The 15,955-nt window shown below is 46.0% G+C and overlaps 2 protein-coding genes across 6 annotated transcripts in view; both read right to left on the bottom strand.

The window, feature by feature from the left end:
* Positions 1-4,067, bottom strand: part of QSOX2 (quiescin sulfhydryl oxidase 2) — a 35,099-nt gene extending 31,032 nt beyond the window's left edge. Inside the window, exon 1 of one of the 2 annotated variants that reach the window (XM_035113176.2) lies at positions 3,594-4,067. In XM_035113176.2, the coding sequence (XP_034969067.2) occupies positions 3,594-3,885 (292 nt within the window). In that variant the 5' untranslated portion in view covers positions 3,886-4,067. The remainder of the gene's footprint in view (positions 1-3,593) is intronic. The other variant, XM_035113175.2, reaches the window with a different exon arrangement.
* An 878-nt stretch (positions 4,068-4,945) lies between these two features.
* Positions 4,946-15,955, bottom strand: part of CCDC187 (coiled-coil domain containing 187) — a 32,247-nt gene continuing 21,237 nt past the window's right edge. For 2 of the 4 annotated variants that reach the window (XM_060270130.1, XM_060270131.1), the window contains exons 10-13: positions 15,203-15,354; positions 12,411-12,580; positions 10,637-10,803; positions 4,946-9,530 (exon numbers count right to left, since the gene is read on the bottom strand). In XM_060270130.1, coding sequence (XP_060126113.1) covers positions 8,152-9,530; positions 10,637-10,803; positions 12,411-12,580; positions 15,203-15,354 — 1,868 coding nt within the window. In that variant the 3' untranslated portion in view covers positions 4,946-8,151. The remainder of the gene's footprint in view (positions 9,531-10,636; positions 10,804-12,410; positions 12,581-15,202; positions 15,355-15,955) is intronic. The other 2 variants (XM_060270129.1, XM_035114036.2) reach the window with 1 other exon arrangement.

Below are 15,955 nucleotides of genomic sequence, written 5' to 3'. Positions count from 1 at the left end.
CAGGCTAGAGATTTAGATCACAGAAGAGTTGGACAGAACCCCAAGGGTCATCTAGCCTACCTCCTACAATGCAGGAATCACAACTATAGCATCTCTGACGGACTGGCATCTAACTTCTGTTAGTCAGCACAAGTTATGTTACAACAGCAAACATATCAACAAAAATCAAGCAAACCTAAATGCTAAAGTTGGGAGATGGATTAACGTGATTAGTTTGTCATGGAGCAATGAAGCCAGCCAGCTTGTTTGCTTACGGTAGAATCCTAGGCAAGTGTACTCTGAAGTAAGCTCCACAGAGTTGAAAATCCATATAACCTAACTCTAACTGGCACATACAGTAGTTATATATAAAACTTGCTCCCAAAGGAGGCACTGACCACCAGCTTGAATGGCTTTAAGAGAGGACTGGGAAAATTCATGGAGCAGAGGGACAGCAATGGCTACTAGCCATGATGGCTATGCTCTGCCTCCACAGTTGGCAGCAGTAGTGCTTCTGAATAGCAGTTGCTGGAAGTCACAAGAAGAGAGTGTGCTTTTGTGCTCAAATCTTGTTTGCTGCCTTCCCACAGGCAATTAATTGCTTGGCCACTGTGATTATGGACTGGTGTGATCCAGCAGACTCTTCCTATGCTCTTTATGTTTAATAAAAATCAAGCGAACCCAAGATGGCTTAACATTATTTATTTGTCACAGAGCAAAAACAATGCTATGTCACATATCCAACCAATTGTTTGCTTATGGCACAATCCTAGGACACCTACTCAGAAGCAAGCTGTGCAGAGTTTAGAGACCATATATGCAAAAATGAGGCAGGTGAATTACAAAAAAAGCTTTAAAAGTGTGAATAACCTTAGCCCTACACCCCAAGAAAAGTCTGAAATTCAACTGACCCCCAAACCTCAATTGCCTCTCAGCCAGTAGTGTCTCAGAGGGGAGTGTCAAAGCAGGGGCCCCACCACCAAAAAGGACCTCCCACATATGAGCATACCACAATCCTCAGAGTCGGAATAGCCAAAACAAAAAACCCAGATGTATATGGGATTAGGTCTCTCGGGTATCTAGGCTTCAAAATGCATATATAGCTTTGTAAACCAATGCAAGTAACCTGAAGTGTGCTCAGTACCACATTGACAGCCTGCGTCATCCTTTTAGGATTGGCCCAGTGTTCATGGCAGGCAACCTTGACAGCAAGCCAGAGCTTCTGAGTCAGCTTCAAGGACAGCTCCAGGTAAAGTACATAACAGTAATCCGATCTCAAAGCTACCAGCATACCTGGCAAGACTCTCTCAATCCAAGGACAGTGATAAGCCAGCAAACTATATTTTGAGAAAATTATAAATTCATTGACAACTACCCTTGGAGATATGTAGGTTCTGTTACCATGATGTACACAGAGAATTTGATATACTTTCATGCTGCAAAGGCCAAGTTCTGAACTCTTGAGGTTACCAACAACAAAAATTTGAAAGCACAAAAGCAAAGGTCTTTACAGCCACAGCAGGCACTGCAACTTTCCAACAGCTTGACCTCACTCTTCCATTGTCTCCCAAGACAAACAAATACCAACAACTTCAAGATTTAACTATCTGGAACCCCTATTGTTTACTAGAGAACCTCTTTTGGTCAACTCAGTAAAGAATTTATTATTATTATTTTTTGCTAACCAATCAAAAAATGTAGGAAATGACTAAGTTTGTCTCCTGTGTCTCACCAAATTGTATCCTGAAAAGACCTCTCAAAACCCACCCACATGCTTTAATGTTTTTCCCCAGAAGATAATCACAGCAGAAAGAGTCCTTCCATAGAACCACAGTTTGAAGGGACCTTGATCGTCATCTAGTCCAACCTCCTGCAATGCAGGTGATAAACAATCTCTGCATATTCCAGCATCTGCACACAGCCACCCTGGAGAACATTTATACAGGGCAAAGCCACACATAAACACTCTGGAGTGGCCTTCAGTTTTACACCCTTACTGCCTACCTGGGATGCAGAAAGTCATGGGCTCTTCTTGTGTTCTCATGTTTTAAACTAGATTTGTACATGTAAACCACATACTTCCCCCAAAGAATTATGGGAACCACAGTTTATCCCTCCCAGAGCTACAATCCCCAATGCCTTTAATAAACTACAATCCTCAGGATTCTTTGGCCATATGCTTTAAATGTCTGGTGTTTCTCCAGACAGCTCTCTCAGCAGAGTTTTGCTTTCTGCATAATGACATCCTATGCAGAATTTAGAGAGCTGCAACCTCTGTGGTTACTAGCCGTGATGGCTATGCTCCACCTCCACTGTCAGCAATGCTTCTGAATACCAGTTATTGGGAACTGCAGGAGCAGAGTGTGTTCTTGTGCTCAATTCCTGCTTGTGAGTTTCCTACTGGAGCATCTTGTTGGCCACTGTGAAGCCAGCAGGCTTTTCCTATGACAGAAGTCTGCTGAGCGGGTTTGGGCAGGGTATGTAATCAGTTAAGCTTTTAAAAGTGGTAATCACAATGTCCTCAGCTGGGAAGCCCCAGGGGAAGGTGGATAACTTCACTGCTTTCTTTCTCACACCCTGAACCAGGAGCTGGAGGAGAATTTCTCATGGTAGAGCCATCAGGAAGCTGAGAAATGAGAAGGGCTGTGGGGTGTAGAATGGCTCCCCACCAGGTCTCATACAGGACAAGAGAAGACTACAATTGTTGAAGCTATACACTGTTATCCCGCTTGCTGCAATGTCTTCTCAATTTGGACAGAGGCCGTCACTGGCATCATCTCAGTCCTAGAAATGGATCTAAGTTTCACATACAAGCCAGCTATGGTGGCCTCTCTGTCAGCCATTTAGAACCTGCAGCAATAAACCCTAATCTGTTACATCCCCCAATTAATATGCCAAATGCATTCAGTTGTAGCCCTGGAGAAACAAGCACTCTGCAAAGAAAGCTGCCTTGCATCCCTTCAGACCATAAACAGCTGCACCCTGCTCTGTTATCTAGATATATCTAGATCTGTATATCTATTTGTCTATACATACATTTTATAAGTAGCAATAAGTAAAATAAAAGGCCTGTTTGTTGTCACCTGCGGCCGTCTGACCAGCCTTCCACAACCTGCTGGCCCCTACAAGATGTTCTGGACTCTACCAAGCACCAACTTGGGGAAGGACTGGGGGAGGAAGTGCCAGGTTTGAATCCCATCCCAAGCCATGGAGCTCATCGGCCTATGCACTCTTCCCACTCTGGCCTACCTCATAGGGCTGCTGTGAGGGGGGGGGAAAGCTCGAACACTTCCCTCCCAAACATCCTTCTCCTCCTCCTCCACCAACAATGATGCTCACTGGAGTGGCCCCTGGACCAGCCACTCTCCTCCACCACCACCACCTCACAGCATAACCTGCTTAAAGTGTGGGAGCCAGTGGTCGAGTTCTGGTTAAGAGTGCCAAAATAGGATCTGTGTGGGACACCAGGGCTCAAATGAACACCCCTCCCCCACTAAGCCATAAAGCTAATGGGGAGAAGATAAATGCATAATAAATAAGGCTGAGAGAGTAAGGGGGAAGGGGAGGGGCGCGCCCCAATCTATTAGGCGCCCCCATCCTCTTAGCTCGCTCACCGCGGACGTCCCCGGCCAGCGCCTTCCAAGTGGGCGCGAACGCGACGCAGTGCCCGCAGGCCGAGGAGTAGAACTGCACCAGCCAGGCCGAGGGCGAGCCCCGCAGAACCTTCCGTATTGTGGCGGCCTCTAGCACCCACACCGGGTCCGCGCCCGCCTGGTACAGCCGCGCCCTGGCGGGAACCACAGCAATCATCATCGACGCCGCCAACAACACACGCCATAGCGGCAGCACCTCCTGCCACCACCCCCATCGCCGGCGCCCGTAGCCGCCGCCGCCGCCAGCCTCCATGATCGGGTGAGCCTGGCTGCTAGGCCGCCCTTAGCAACGGACAGCCGGCCTTGGAAACAGGTCTGGTGAGGACCGATGGGGCGCGGCTACCCGCCCGGGTCACCATTATCCACTCAGAAGGCGAGAACTGGAGCGGGGGCGTGGCATCTCCTCCCCCTATCTCAAATGCCTTCTCTGTTTGGATGTGAGAGAGAGAATGAGGGAGCCCGGCAGCCTTAGCAACGGGCCGTCCCCGCCGGGTCAGGACCAAGGGGGCGTAGCCACGTGTCCGCGTTCTAGTTGCCCAATCAGCGGACATGGGGGGCGTGTTACGCAAACTGGCACGTCGAAGCGTTTGTCGGGTCCGCTGTGACCTCATGATTCGCAACAGGCTTGTATGTGTTTGTTTGTTTTTAAATGAGCAAAAATAAGTCTCTCCTTCCTCAACAGAAATAGGTTCATTATTTCTGGTGAATCGGAAGTACCCCAACTGATACCGAAATACAAACATGGCATACTCATATACATACACAAGCACACATGTATTGTTATGAATTTGTGGGTGCTAGGCGCCCTAAGTTACTGTGTTTAAAATGTAAAAAAATCCTTCAGTAGCACCTTAAAGACCAACTAAGTTTTTATTTTGGTATGAGCTTTTGTGTGCATGCCGAAGTGTGCATGCACATGAAAGCTCATACCAAAATAAAAACTTAGTTGGTCTTTAAGGTGCTACTGAAGGATTTTTTTTTATTTTGTTTCGACTCAGACCAACACGGCTACCTGCCTGTAACTTAGTGTGTTCAGTAGGTGTTCTAATTTAATTAAGGCTTAGAATGTTTTAAACTCTGTAAGACCCATGTGTATTTCAGCCTGTGTATTAGACACTTCTTAATCCTCTAGAATTAGCATGTGTTATGGGCTAATTACCTCCTGTATTGAGGTAATCACCTGAGGGACAGGTATTAGGTTCCAAGTTGGGGCTGCTTTCACTCTAAAGCCAATAGCTTACAAAAGAGGAAGTAATGTGAGCCAAAAAGCTTAGTGAGCAGGAGTTATGTGACAAGCAGAAAGAAAGAGGCAGATAAATGGCTGAGGGCTGTTTGAGGATTGCAGCTATAGAAGAAGCCTCTTGGAGTGTGGTGCAGGAAACCTCCAAAGTAGGCTCAGGTTGTATATATGGGTAAATAAACCATATGCCATACAGACACCACTGTCTCCACTGTGCCTTGCTTTTCCAAAAGGAAATACAGACCTTGGGTAAGTGTACCTGGAATCTGACACCCTCAGAGACTTGGGTGGTGTGTAACAATATACACACAGAGACACAATCTACATTGCTATTTAAGTTCTGCAATTTTCATTTCCCCCCTTTTTATGTGTTACTGTTTCAGATTTGTAATGTATTAGTCTAGTAACATTGCTCTACAATGCTTAAAATGTTAACAAGCTTGATGTGATTAATATGTTAAAAACACAATAATAAAAATGAAATTGTGGAGGGCACCAGGTTGAAAAAAGCTGTAGCAGCACATACAAAAATCTAGAATGGCCGTGTGTGTGTGTGTGTGTGGTATACAATAAAACAGGACATACAAGTACATGGTATAAAAAGAGCAATCTTAGATTTTAGCAAATAATTCACTATCCCTTGTAGCTGTTTTTTTTATTCCAACACTTTATTTATTTCTATACTGCTAAATTACCAAACATATCAAAGCAGTTTAAAACTTTAAAAAAGATAAAAACTATATAAAAGCATTTTAAAATTAATAACCATTTTAGAGAGAGAGAGAAAATCTGACAATAGAATGCACTCCCTCAGAAGGTGGATAGGACTCCCATTTGTTTTTAAGCAGAGGTTAGATGGCCATCTGCCATGAATGCTTTAGTTGAGCTTCCTGCAATGCAGGGGGTTGAACAATATGACCCTCAGGGCTCTTCCAACTCTCTAAGTCTACTAGGATGTGAAGCACCACACCATACATTTAAACACACATTCAAAATGCATGACTTCCAAAGAATCATGGGAACTGTAGTTTTCCCCCTCACAGAGCTACAACTTCACACGTCCCCAGGAAGAGGGATTGATTGACAGTGGAATGAACTCCCTCAGAAGGTGATGGACTCTTCTTTGTTGAAGCTTTTAAAGTAGAGGTTGGATGGCCACTTGTCAGGGATTCTTTAGCTGGGATTGCAGTATTGCAGGGGGTTGGACTAGGTGACCATTGGGCTCTCTTTCAACCCTACCATTCTATAATTATTAAGCCACTCTGGAAATACTGTAGCTCTGTGAAGAAAATAAGAGCCTCCCAACAATCCTCAGCACCCTTAAACTACAGTTCCCAGGATTCCTTGAGGGAATCCTGACTCAAATGGCTGGTGTGGAACCCTTTTTCATTTCAAGTTTTAACCAAGAGACTTCTCTGCTTCCATGTGTGCCGCTGCTTCTTTTTAAAACTGTTTTCAGTGCAGGAAACCACTTTGTGGTCCCTGAACGGAATTTAAATGAACCCAAGGCATTTCAAGGGATGGAGAACAGGACGCCGTTTATACCTCATAGAGGCCCTTGTTTTCAGGAAGGATTGCTGCGTGCGTCAGTGTCTGAAAAAGATGGATGGTGGGCAAATGAAATGCAGAGTTTAACGGAGAAATAATCATTTCCTATGAAAGCTAATGACTCCTCTGGAGGCCGCTACTAAGATTTATTGACCCAAGAGGTTAATATTGATCAAAGGCAAGGCAAAGAAAATATTAGACCTTGAAAGAAGGAGAATCACGAGACGGAGGCCTCGCTGGTAACGATATATCTGGCTGTCAGCCTGGAGAGTGCTGGGCACATAATGGTAAAGGGAGTTTAATATGTCTCCCGTGTTCCGCAAGCCCCATTTTGACTCTCCAATCCGTTATTTTATAGCTAACTCCTTCCCTGGCTCAGCTTCCTGATTAATCTGTTCTAAAGGGCCGCTCTCCAATTGCACCACTTGCTCGAGATGGGTCCTTTATATCCTCTTCGTTAATTTAAAAAAAACTATAAATCGCCCCCCTAAAATGCCACCCTGGCTTTTGATTATGCCATTCCTTTAAAAAAAAGGGGGGGAACATGTGGGTCAAACTTTTCTCCACACCAACAAAGCACTTGAAAATTGCTAAGGGTCTTGATGGACCACTTAATGATATTCTCCCCCTGCCCGCCTTAGCAACTGTAGATGCTGTACGATTCTTTAGCTGTGATTCCTGTATTTCAGGAATCAGATCAGGTGGCCCTTTGGGATCCCTTCCAACTCTACAGTTCTATGATTCTACTAGTTGACCTTCCCACGCGTTGCTGTGGGTTATCCCTGTGGCTGCCCCCACCCTGTGACAATCCATGACGTGTTGCTGTGCCTGACTCAGGGTCCTTGTTTCCCAGGAAAGGGGGAGGGCGTGTCCGTTCCCCCCTGGACTATGTGTTTTTTCCTCTCCCCCCCCCCAGTGGTTGTGTCTCATCCCTGTGATTACTCCCATCCTGTAGTGACCCATGAGGTATCCCGTCCCCCCTCCCCCCACCCTGTGGCTCCCCTCACCCTACATCAGCCCATGACTTATTTGGGCCCCTCCTCCCACCACCACCACCCAGGGTTCCACTTGGGATAGTATTTAAAGGGCTGTAGAGCTGAGGCCTAGTCTGTAATGTGGAGCCGAGGCCTAGTCTGTGAAGTAGAGCCAAGGCCTAGTCTGTGGGCTTTAATGTAGAGGCGAGGCCTAGTCTGTCGGCCTTGACTTGGGCTAGTATTTAAATGCGAGCCGAGGCCTCAGCCCTGTATCTTCATTCCTTGACCCTGGCCTGACTCTGTGGGTTGTCTGGTAATGGCCGCCTTGGTGGTTTCAGTTGCTTGGTTGATGACATCATTATTTGGCGCCGTCCTTCAGAGCTTTGGCTGGTGACAGTGCACGATCTGCCTTTCTATTGGATGCTGCTGGAGTCTTCAGAGTTTCTGCTGGTGATGTCTAATTTGTGCGCCACTTTTTTGTGTTTAATCATTCTTTTAGGTATGAAAAGTATGCTTCTCTGGAATTTTTTTTTTTAATGCCAGATCCCTCCCTGATGGGCTTTGTCCTAAGCTGTTGCATTTTGGTTCAGCGGTTACAGAGGAAGGGTGTTACATCCGCGCACACAGTGGGAACATAGATAGATAGATAGATAGATAGATAGATAGATAGATAGATAGATAGATAGATAGATAGATGGACCTCTTGTAGCCTACACACTTCAGATGAGGACAAGTCATTGGTTTTCATGGAGGTATTTCATGGAGGGAGTAGAAGTTGCTCTGATGGAGACTCATGGGGTGCGGGAAGATCCTCGCCTTGGCAGGAAAAGGAGACATCTTGTTCAGTCAGTGATGGCATATCATTGCTTCCAGATGTCAGAAAATCGTCAAAAGGTGATAACAGATCTTCCTTCATTTGAGACAGAAGCTCATCGCTGAAAGTCGCTTCGTCGCTTCGCAAAAGGCAGCTCTTGACTTGGGGTTCCTCCACAGGTTTGGGGGAACTTGAACCAGGCACTGCCACCCCAGATTCCTCTTTGCTTTGACTATGTATGGCATTTTGATTTCCTTCTGCTGCCAGATCTGTGGTTTCAGGGGAATGCAAACAGGCGCTATCCTCTTCATCACCCAGTGATGCTCCAGTGATCTGTGCAGCAGCACCTTCACAAAGCCTGCTGTTGCTGGAGCAACTTTCATCACCTGAATTTTCTGTATAACTAATGGCACTCTCCAAAACGGACCGGGATTTGGAGGAACCGAGTGAATCCTGGAGTTGGTCAGTGATAGGATTCACACTTTTCAAAGACACTTCAGGTGCTTCTCTTACAGGCATGTGTTGGCTTTTAAATTTGGATGTGTTTCGATCTTCACCATCCACTTCAGCTTTGCTGGGGGTTGATAAAGGGTCCTGACCCTCAGGATGCTGAAAGTCCCAGCTAGGTGAGGAGGTGTTCTTCTCTGTCCCAGTCCATATATGAAACAACATCTTGCCCTTGCTGTTTGCATGAGGCCACTGGTCTGAAACTCTGGAAGAGTTTGCCTCTTCTCTGGTCTCTGGTGTCTGGGCTTGAAAGAGAAGGGGTCTTGGCCTTCCACGGTTTGATAATACCACAGAATCAGATTCGCTCTCTGGCCTGCCTTCTGGGGCCTTTTCCTGGCTGCACATAGGTGGCATGCCATCTTGATTTGAATGGGCACTCCAAGAAGCAGCTCGGAAGTGGTGTCTGCTGCCAGATGACAGCAACTCTCCATCCACACCAGTTTCCGCCTGTGGCACAGCAGAGACTGTAGGAATCCTGTTGCCACTACAACTGTCAGGGGGCTGTTCCTGGAAGGCAAATTCCTCTGGCAGGCTCACATCCGTGTCTTGAGAGGAGTCCTCCTCTTCGAAATCAGAGACAGAAAGGGAACTTCTGGAGATATTGACTAGAACCGCATGAGCCTTTAGAAATTCAGAACCAAACCGGGGACTCCCCAGCGTTTGAGAAAAGCCAAATGATTTGGCAGAGGATGTTTCAGAAGACAAACTCCCTGGACTCCTGTCTGAGGTGGAACTATGAGGATTGTTATCTTCTTTGGGATTCTCTGTCAGGCAAACGTTCTCCCTGCAACGCTCTTCCTCATTTTCCACATGATCTGGAAGGAAATAGAAGACAAGCAGTTCTTACTTGCTAACTGATTTTTTATTTTATTTTATTTTATTATTTTGTCACAAGTAACAGTGCAAATGTTTGAGAGGCACAGAAAAAAAATCAGTGTGCCTGTTTGATATTATCTGGTCCACAACTTAAGGATGCAGAGTGGAGAAATGGTTATTGCACAGAGAGAGAAATGATACTAAAAATATAAGGTCATGATTTTGCGGAAGCACAACCAAGTGGTCAATAACATAACCAAATCCAGATAGAATAGGAAAAATTATAGCCAACCGGATGTCCCAATGGGACAGCTGCAGGCAGGATCCAAGCACAAGAATCCTCTGCCTTTACTGTGGATTCAAGCAATAGGTATCCAAAGCATTGATGCCTCCAACAGTGGAGGAAGAGCATAGCCATTATAGCCAGAGGCATATGAAGTGTGGGCGGAGGGGGTGGTCTGCCCCAGGTGCCACTCGGGGGGTGGGGTGACAAGAGGCGCGCACAGTCCGTATGGGCTGCCTCTCGCATGGCAACCGTATGGGCTGCCGCTCTCGCGCACCATCCATATGGGCATCCGTACAAGCTGCCTCTCGCACAGCGACAGTACGGGCTGCTGTGCATGCGCACTCCATATGGGATGCTGTACATGCACACTCCGTAAGGGCGTCACATGTGCGTCACTGGGCGGTTCGGCCCGCCCCTCGCCGTCCCGTCCCAGGTGCCAGAGAGGGTTCCTCCGCCGCTGATTATGGCAAGTAACCATCAATACTCTTCTCCTCCATGAATTTGTCCAATCCTCTTTAAGCCAGCCACATTGGTAGCCACTACCTCTTGTGGAAGCAAATTCAATAGTTTAACTATGAAGGACTTTCTTTTATCCGTCCTGAATCTTCCAACACTCTCCATTGGAGTTCTCGTGGTATGAGAAAGGGAGAAAAAGTTTCCTCCATCCACTTTCTCCATGCCATGCATTGTTTTATAAACTCCTATCGCGTCACCTCTTGCTCATCTTTTCTCCAAAGTAAAAAGTCCCAAATGCTGTAAACTTTCCCCATCACAAACACATTCTGCAACGTGCCCCACAAGCATCTTTTCTATCCTTACCTGTGATCTCTAAGCCACCAGGCTCTAGGATGGGACCTGCAGATCCTTCCCTGGAAGAATTAAGATGCTCAGCCTCTTGACACCCCAGCTGTGGCTTCCAACCAGGGGATGCTGCTGCCATCACTTGATCCCTGTGTGACAACACTTTCCCACACTTAGTGCCAAGGCTGCATACAGAGAGAGGGCAACAAATCAATTGCGGGGTTATGGAATCATAGAATTGTAGACTAGATCATCTAGTGCAGGCACCCCCAAACTTCGGCCCTCCAGATGTTTTGGACTACAAGTCCCATCCTCCCTGACCACTGGTCCTGTTAGCTAGGGATTATGGGAGTTGTAGGCCAAAACATCTGGAGGGCCGCAGTTTGGGGATGCCTGATCTAGTCCAAACCCATGCAATGTGGGAATCCTAGCTACTACTAGTCCTGTGTCCAGTTATCACAGCTAGCAACCATTGAGAGGCCTCTATGTATTTGGTTACTGTAATTTGTTCCACGTGGGGTTTTCCTCGACCCAGAGGCTGCAGTCAAGGAAGAATTCTTGCCTTATCAAGGAATGAGGACTTGTCGACACCTGTGCTCAGAGATCTGGACTAGTTATTGATCTGCTACCAGGCCAAGTTCAAGGTGTTCCCATTAGTATACAAAGCCCTTAACAACTAGGGGCCAGTTTACCAACAAAATCCCCTTGCCTCACATGTGGCCACTCAACTGCTTCGATCGGTGGAAGAACACGAATCTTTTAGTGCAGCAGCACCTACACTTTGGAACTCCCTGCCTATTGATTTATCAGGGAGGCACCTTCATTGTATTCCTTTCAATGCCTGCTCAAAACATTCTTGTTTAGACAGGTGCTTAGAAAGTGGGTGTGAATTTTCACTTGTTTTAATATTTTAACTACTTGTATTTTTAAAATATTTATTTTTTTCCTTGGTTTTCTCATTTCATCTTTGTCAGCTGCTTTGAGGGTCCCCCCCACACACACACACACAATCAAGTGGTGTATAAATCTCATGATATAAATGAGTTATGGAAACGGAATAAGGTGTCCAAACACTTCCAAGGACAGTGTGTTTGCGGTGGAGCTGGGTTAGCCATCTCTCCCCATTCCTTGCCCCATCAACAAGAAGCAAAAGTGAAGGCAGCCATACTTTCGACAGGCCCGGCTGACCTATAATCAATAGTGACGTGACTTATAGATCAGCTCCATGCAAAGATTTATTGGAGAGCCTTTCCATTAACAAAACATGTAGCCTTCCGCTGGCTCCCAATGCTTGGTTTATGGGAACTGACAGTACATGAAGGGTTTGCGGGGGTAGGATTTGTGGTGGGCTTGTGGAGCAGAGAGTGTGGGCAACGCCTACAGCCTCCCCACTGGAGCATCACAAAGAGCCCTTGGCACTTCCTCAGTGTCACACAGGCAGGCCCTCCTGACTTGACGTGCTCTGGGGAGACAGTGAGAGGCAGAGCCAGGAAATGGAGAAACGGACAGCCCTTGGATGGGATCAGACCAACAGTCCATCTCTCCTGGGCATAAGAATGTAAGAGCCTGCTGGATCAGGCCAGTAGCCCATCTAGGAGGGGGAAACCATGCGTGATACCCTTAGCTCCTGGGGAAGGGGCTAGAACTACAACAGATAAATAAAAATAAGTAAATAAGTAGCACATAACAATGGGGAGTTTTTAACTTAAGTCCTTGTCCACTTGACAGCTCAGACCAGCGGCCACTTTTAAGCCAAAAAAAAGAGAGGAGGGTTTATCTTTTTATTCCTTACGTGTTGTTAGCCTCTTCCTGGAGTCCTCGTCTGCTGCTTCTGCCTCCTGAACTCCCTGAAGATGCTACACTGAAGGATCCTGGACCAGAGGTCTCCTTCTTGCCCCCTTCCTTCTCCTCCTCCGTCCCCAGCACAAGAGCTCTTTCAAAACATACTGGTTCTCCAACATCCTGAAATGGGAAGGGAGAGAATTTATTTTGAGGGAATAAGGCTGAGGTTCCTGCATTGCAAGGGGTTGTGCTAAGACTACCCTTCCTTGGGGGGTCCCTTCAACCTCTCCAGTTCTATGAGCTTGGAAGATGGTGGCTTCTCCTTCATTGGAGGCTTTTAAACAGAAGTTGGATGGCCATATAATCCCCGTTCTGCATTTGCAAGTAATCAATCTTTTAGTGTGGCAATCTTTGGAACTCCTTGCCTGTTGATATCAGGCAGGTGTCTTCCCTGCATTATTTTCAGCACCTGCTAAAAACATTTTGTTTAGACAAGCCTGTGTTTAGAAAACTGATGAGTTTCAATCCATTTATTACTATTTTAACTTTTTGAAAGTCTCAATTTATTGTCATTCATTGTTTTGTAAACGACCTTGATATTTTGTTTTGTTTTAGGATTAAGTGATGTATGAAACGAATAAATAAATAAATGTGAAGTTAGCATCCTGCAAACAGCTGGAAGGGAGAACCCCTGATGGGTCGCTAACATTAGGTACAGAGGTTTATTTATAAAGCCCTATATTTATGCCCATTTCTCACTGTATTCATGACCATTTGAAAAAAGGGTGCACAATTTTTCCAGGGATTGGAGTGGAATAATGTTGGTAATATTGTAGGTGCTAGTCAAAAAGTGGTCTCCACTCCACAGCTGGTGTTTCCCTGGTTAAAACAAATCAACCTGCATAAGGTAAGTATCAAGGCATTATCTTTTTAGCATCAGGTGAATATCTTTTTATTTTTTATCTTCTGGGACCTGTTTAATTGTTTTAATCTTTGCTGCCTGTTTTTAATTTTTGATACTGGTTTTTTCATTTCATTATTATTTTTCCAAATCAAATAACAGTGTGGTGTGGTGGTTTAGAGTGTTGGGTTATGATCTGAGAGACTAGTGTTCAAATTCCCACTCAGCTATGATGATGATGATGATGATGATGATGATGATGATGATAAAGATAATAATAATAATAGTTTGCTGTGCAAATGTGAAACTTATATCCATTGCTCTGCCTGCTTTTGCCTCTGGCCCCACCACTACTATCATGTGGCCCTTGGATGGTGGTTGAGAATGGAATATGGCCCTTGGGCTGTGTTGTCTTTAGCATATGCGCCGCTAGGGTGCAAAGATCTGTCCCAGAGCGGCCAACATCATGAAAAGAACACAATAAGCATAAAAACAGACATCAGTTAATTAAAATACATCTTAAAATTAATTCAGACAAGTTAAAATCCAGGCATGTGGCAATTATCAGGGTGGAATTGAGAGTGGTTAATAATTGCCAGGGCCAACTGTTTTCACTGATCATACAAGGACCTGTGAGTGGGTTGGGAGCCTCCTTCGGGCTTGTTTTATACAAAGGAAAGTAAGTCAAACTGCATACTGCCAAAGGCTTGGCTATGAAGCTCACTGGGTGACTTTGTGCCAGTCACCATCTCTTAGCCTAACCTATCTCACAGGGATGCTAAAATGGGGAGGAAGAAGAGAACCATGTACACTGACTTGAGGTCCTTGGACAATGAAGGTGGTGTATAAATGTAATAAATAAATAAATAAATAAATAAATAAATAAATAAATAAATAAATAAGAACTCAGGGCCATCTAATGAAGCTGAGTGTTGGAAGATTCAGGACAGATAAAAGAAGGACTTCTTAGTTAAACCATGGAACTCACTGCTACAGGAGGCAGTAAGGTGGGTGGCTTAAAAAGAGGATTGGACAAATTCATAGAGGAGGAGAAGGCTAATGATAGTTACTTGCCACAATGGCTATGCTGTTCCTGCACTGTCGGAGGCAGAAGTGGTTGAAGCTATAGCAGGGAGAGAGGGTTTTTGTGCTCTGGTCCTGCTTGCAACTGTTCAGCCACTGTGAGAACAGGATGCAGGATTAAATGCATTAGACTGATCCAGCAGGGCCTTTTCTGGTGCTCTTATGGAACCTCCAGATGCAGAGGCAGACCATCTGGGTTACTAAGTCCTATAGCCACTGCAAGAACAGGATGCTGGGCTTGGTGGCCCATGGGCCTGATCCAGCAGGTTCTTCTTATGTACTCGTGTTCTTAACTTCCATCTCCTGTAAAAAACCAGAAGGATCTTCTCCTGCCCAGAGGCCAGAGGGGGGACCTCTCTGCCAGCCTGAGCAGCTGCTGCCAGCACTGCGCTGTCCACCTCTCCTCCTGCAGGAGCTCATTCTGCTGCTGCAAGAGGAACTGCCTCTCCTGGTGGGAAGACCTGGAGAAGTTCTGCAGGTGCTGGATTTCCACCTGAAGGGAAGCAGAGGAACAGAGGGAATAAGGCTGCCTCCCCTTTGACCTAAGAAGAGCCAGCTGGATCACAACAGTGGCCCGCCTAATCCAGCATCCTGTTCTCACAGCGGCTGAATACTGGGAATTGAGATAGAGTGCTTCTGGGTCTGGAGGTTCCATAAGATGACTCTTGGGTGCCCTGATCAACTCTATGATTCGATGATTCGATGATGATGATGGTGATACTAATAATGTAGAATATCAGCAGCCCTGAAGGAGACCCCCTTTTATAATCCCAAATCATATATGGCTTGGAAAGGAGTGGGAAGTGCAAGCCCCATACCTGGCTGGTGGGATCCGTTGTCTCACTCATTTCACCAGATTCTTTTGCAGGGATGGTTCTGCCAAGGAGCTGGTTGGTGGGAAGGGACTTTAGGCCAGAGACCTGGTGCCCCTGGGGGGGAAAGCTGCCAGCAGATGCCTTAGGCTGGAGCCCTAAAGAAAGAACATACGAGCATCAGAAGAGTCTTTTGGATCAGGCCGAAGGTGGCCCATCTAGTCCAGCCCCCTGTTCTCAAGCAGGACCCGAGTGCAAGAGGACCCCCCCCTTCCTGTGGTGTCCAGTAACTGGCATTCAGAAGCATTGCTGCCTCGTCATTGAAACAGAGAATGGTCATGGTGACTAGTAGCCCTCAATATCCCCTTTCAAAACCATCCTTCGCTGTGGGAGGGAGTTCCACAGTTTAATTATGTGCTGTGGGAAGAAGGACTTTCTTTAGAATCTACCCAATACTATTTGTGTTTGGCAGTCATCAGGTGGTGGCTTTTCTTGTCCTGTTCTGACATTTGCCTGCATAATGCCCTCCTCTCCTTTACGCACATGATCCTGAGTGTTTTAGAGCACAGAGAGTCTCGCATTAACTGTCTGAAGTGTCACACGCCCTATTTAACTCTCAGGAGGAGCAGTTTGCATCTCAAGGTATTATTCAAAAAACACTCTCCAGCCCCAGTCTGCTAAATTGCTTCTTGCTGATGACACCCTTGCAAGGTTTAAGCAGAATCCAACAAAATTCCTAATTAAGATAAGCAACAGATT

This window comes from Zootoca vivipara, chromosome Z, assembly GCF_963506605.1.
Source record: "Zootoca vivipara chromosome Z, rZooViv1.1, whole genome shotgun sequence".
NCBI lineage: Eukaryota > Metazoa > Chordata > Lepidosauria > Squamata > Lacertidae > Zootoca > Zootoca vivipara.
Note: the sequence above shows the minus strand (reverse complement) of the source record. Positions and strands in the feature narration are given on the sequence as shown.